The sequence below is a fragment of the Daldinia childiae genome (assembly GCF_008694065.1).
Source record: "Daldinia childiae strain JS-1345 chromosome Unknown Scaffold2, whole genome shotgun sequence".
Classification (NCBI taxonomy): Eukaryota; Fungi; Ascomycota; class Sordariomycetes; order Xylariales; family Hypoxylaceae; genus Daldinia; species Daldinia childiae.
The window spans coordinates 1,250,841-1,255,163 of NW_022984643.1; the positions used below are offsets into that span (position 1 = coordinate 1,250,841).

At 45.3% G+C, this 4,323-nt stretch overlaps 2 protein-coding genes across 2 annotated transcripts; one reads left to right on the top strand and one right to left on the bottom strand.

Moving 5' to 3' along the window:
- Positions 1–1,281, bottom strand: GL218_01254 (putative NADH pyrophosphatase; the record flags this gene model as incomplete). Its single annotated transcript, XM_033577714.1, has 2 exons — positions 1–698; positions 753–1,281. 2 exons carry the CDS (start codon positions 1,279–1,281, stop codon positions 1–3), a joined length of 1,227 nt encoding a protein of 408 aa, XP_033439398.1.
- Positions 1,282–2,460: 1,179 nt separating this feature from the next.
- Positions 2,461–3,606, top strand: GL218_01255 (putative vacuolar amino acid transporter YPQ3; the record flags this gene model as incomplete). The annotated part of the gene is made up of 2 exons (XM_033577715.1): positions 2,461–2,519; positions 2,595–3,606. The coding sequence occupies 2 exons, from the start codon at positions 2,461–2,463 to the stop codon at positions 3,604–3,606; spliced, it is 1,071 nt and encodes a 356-aa protein (XP_033439399.1).
- Positions 3,607–4,323: the final 717 nt, after the last annotated feature.

Here is a 4,323-nt window from a genome sequence, read left to right on the forward strand (position 1 = left end):
TTATATCTTGGGTACTGCGCCTAGGTAGCCGTTTAGAACCGCTTGGATCAGCTGGTTAGCAATAGCTGTCTGTGGAGGCAATCTTAAAGCTCCCTCCCTGTATCCAGCTGGGGCTGGGTCTCCTAGACCACTAACACCGGTCGCTATGGCTTCTCTTACTTCATCGAAGGGGAACCATCTAGCGTCGGTCAATTCTTCGTCGTGGCCAAGATGTATCGTCTCGCCGCCAGGAGTGGCCTGGCCGATTGCACCGATCATTAAGTTGGCGGGATAAGGCCACGGCTGCGAACTATGAAGCACAACACGTCCTACCGTCACGCCGCTCTCCTCCCAAGTCTCACGGCGGACCGCCTCCTCGATGGACTCGCCCGGCTCGAGGAACCCTGCAAGTGTACTGAACCAAAACGGAGGAAACCGCTTGTTTCGACCAAGAAGGATTTTGGTACCATCAGCCGAAACCACAGCCATAATGACGGTAGGATCTGTCCGCGGGAAACAGAGGTTGCTTATGCCATGTCGAGTGGGGCAATCAGCTCTCTCCTTTGGTGCACCGCCTTCAGAAACGCCTGCTAGATCTGTCGGTGGACAGGACCGTTTCCAGCCGGCATTGATAGACGTAGTTGGCTGACCACAGCCACCACAGAACGGGTTCCGGCTATTCCAGTCAAGCAAAGCACGAGCTTCTGCGAATATCGCCGCTACTTCATTGTCAGCACATTATCTTCGCAGAATACAATTACGTTAGTACGCACCTTCTGGGGCATTTAAAGTTAGAAGCCTCCTCCCATCGATAAAAGAAACACCGTTGGCCTTAACAATATCCACGATACTCTTAGCTTTGGCTTCGATGGTACCTTTAGGCGTGACATCGACAGCAAAGTATGGTTTGCCTTTGTAATCACGATACTGGAAGTCGGGCTTCTTTTCATCGATACCGAGGAAGAGGACAACAGGTTGTGTAATAGCCGAGTTGAAGTCTTTAAGCTGTTCCTGCTCAGACTCTTTGAAAGGCTCCTCTCCCGTTAATGGTACTACTATATCTCTAGTAACATAGGATAAGTTTGCGTAGTCTTTAGCAAGCGGTGACAAGTTATCTAGTAGTAAAAATGCCGCGCTGGGATGAGCGAAGGCAGCGCGCAAAAAGCCATAATCGGTCCTGAGAAATGAGATTCGGTTCAATGGGCTACCGCTAAAGTAATTGGCGACCTCGCGGCCAAATTTCCTCGACAACATCGAGTCGTCTTCAGCAAGGACCGGGAGATCCGGAGTCGGGTGCCCCATTACGCTTTGATGTTTCTTATTGTTAGGAGAGTTGCTAGTTTTCAGGTTGGAGGCTTGCTGATGTGGGGTTGGTTGGGCTCTTTAACGAAGCCTGCCGGATATACTTCAAGACTACCTGAAGAAAAGAAATAATACGAGGAAGACTCTAACCTTTTAAGATATAACTAAATAATAACGGGTCGGCCCGGATTTTGGGGAGTTAGTAACTATTAAATATTACATGTTATTTTCTACGCGGGATGTATGTCCTTCGTCATCTGTTGATTGGTAATACAGAGTTATTCTTTCTGATATGTACCATAAAAGACTCTCGATTACATAGTATAGTGGGGTTCTTTCACGATGGCTCAATTTATGGATGAGTAATTTGATAGCTGTTGGTCTGATTCGCCGATACCGAATGGCCGGCGTTTTGCGGGAAAAGTATGTTACCCCTTTCTACCATTGGCTCCGAGTTTTCAGCTTAGGTACATACAAGGTCGGTATCTCCTAAGCTGCAGGAACACGTAGGTACCGATGTTGCAAGTAAAGTGGTTTTCAAAAGCCTAAAAGTCAATATATCGTCAGCTTGTATATTTCCTAATTATTTGTTGATCATGAGATGAATGCTTTGAGCTCAGAGGTATTAACTATTAGTTAACTAGTTAAGCAAATATATATATATTATAGTACGTGAAGACTATCGGGCGGGTTTCCAATCTCGAGGATCTTAAAATCTTGTTTACGGGGAAGTTCTTGTTTGAGATCCGGGACAACATTAGGTGTGTAACAGTAGCCCTATCGGCGTTGAAATTTCAAAAGGGTTCAAGCATCCTCCGCAGGGTGCATGCATGTGGGGTAAAGTTTGTGCGTCATCAGAGCAGCAGCTAACTTCCATAGGTAGAAAACAGAAACTTTTTCTTGTTCCGGGGGGCCGCTATGGCGCTATGGGCCTATGGCGCAACATCCCATTTCCGTCAATCTTGAAAATTCCTTTCGCGAACAACAACTTCTTTCTGGCCGTAACTTGTAATTGTATTCACAATTTAATATCATATTTTACTTTTTAAGCTTACATATGCTAATCTAGTATAACTATTATCTTCATTGACACCTTTTCTATGTGCTATTGGAGCTTTGGTTACCCCTGACATCGGTCTTATTACACAGCTATTGTCCTCCCCGAAACTTGCGCTACAGATGGCTCCTCCTACGGGGCCTCTGAACCTCGATGTCGAGGCGATATCAGGTATCTGCGGGTGAGCAGAGTATTTCATATTAAATTATACAAACTAGCTTTTTTCTCCATTCTAACATCTCGTGGCTTTTCGTAGCTCCATCTCGATTGCGGCATGGGTCGTAGTCTTCTCTCCCCAGATCATAGAAAATTTCCGACGAGGTTCCGCTGATGGATTGTCCGTTCCTTTTATCATCCTCTGGCTGCTTGGCGATGTCTTCAATATACTCGGTGCCATACTTCAAGGTGTACTGCCGACGATGCTCATCCTAGCAATTTACTATACGATAGCCGATTTCGTTCTTTTGGCGCAATGCTTCTACTACAAGGGTTTTACATGGAAGGACGAAATCCCCTCATCCCAACCGAAACCGCCGAACGTCGTAGTTGTCGGCGAGCCTACTGAGAGAACAGGGTTGTTAAATGGCCACTTGGACGAGAGGGAAAGAAGAGGAAGTGGGTGGTCTCATCTGAATCCGACTGTGCCAATGGTGTCGGAGGCTCCGGTCACGCCCCCGCCTACGCCAACGAGACTACAGTCAGTAATATGGAATTTGGTGGCTGTACTCATGGTCTGTATAGCGGGTGTGGCTGGGTGGTTATTGAGCAGACAGTATTCAAACGGCCAGCCCGATTCACCTGCGGACGAGGGTCTCCCTTCATTCGATCTTTGGGGTCAGATCTTCGGTTGGTTATGCGCTCTTCTCTACCTTGGGTCGAGACTCCCTCAATTGCTGCTTAATTGGCGTCGCAAATCAACCGAAGGTGTAAGCATCCTATTCTTCCTCTTTGCTTGCCTGGGAAATTTGACATATGTCCTTTCGATCTTCGCCTACGAGCCTTACTGTGCCAAATCACAATGCCAGCCTGGCGAGGCAGAGCGGATATATGGGAGATACATACTTGTCAACTCCAGTTGGTTAGCTGGTAGCTTAGGGACGTTGTTCTTAGACCTAGGCATATTCGCTCAATTTTTCATCTATAGTAAGGATGAGCTGGCGGATGAAGAAGAGGCAATCGAAGATGAAGAAACCATTGCTGATGAGCAGCAACTCGACGATCGGCCGCTCCTGCAGCGGGCTGGCTCCGGTCTTCCATATGTTCCATAAACTGGAGCAACAACAACACTCCATACTAATTATTGCATTCACCGGCTTAGAAAATGAACTTGGTACTGGAACGGAAAAGGGTAATGGAGTTCGGGTTTGCATTCATTCTCCATCTAAAACAAAACTTATAAGTGCGTAGCTAGGCTACTGACAAGATGTTGCATTCTTAATACCAAATAGGGATATTTAGGACGGTCTATTATATTATTTTTTGAGATACAGTTAGGATACGCAGCAATGCTTCAAGGAATATGGAACCAAAAGCTACCTTTCTATTATTGAATCCTTTATTTCAAACAATTATATATTCTTGTGACTCTCAAGTAGACAGTTGAAGCCCTTAGTAAGGCTATATACTATTGTGACTATCGTCTTATTATGCTACCTGAGCTCTGCTTCCTGTCTGCAAGTTATATAATACTAGGTACTCTACCTATATTCAAATCTGTTGTCGTTGGGACGATTTAACCTTTATATCTTGGAGAACCTTTTATATACAAACTATCAAATCTGTTTCGCAACACCTCGGAATAGATGTATCCTATGGAGCCGTTCGCTTTTAGTGTTATCAGAAGTATGTTTGGTTAAAAAACCCTAACGTATTATTTCGGAGAAAAGTTGATAATAGCGCCCCTTTGGTTACCTTATTGCTAATCACTGATATGATGCAGAGATTGATGCTATTGAAGCGAATACTTTCGGATATTATTATTAGCT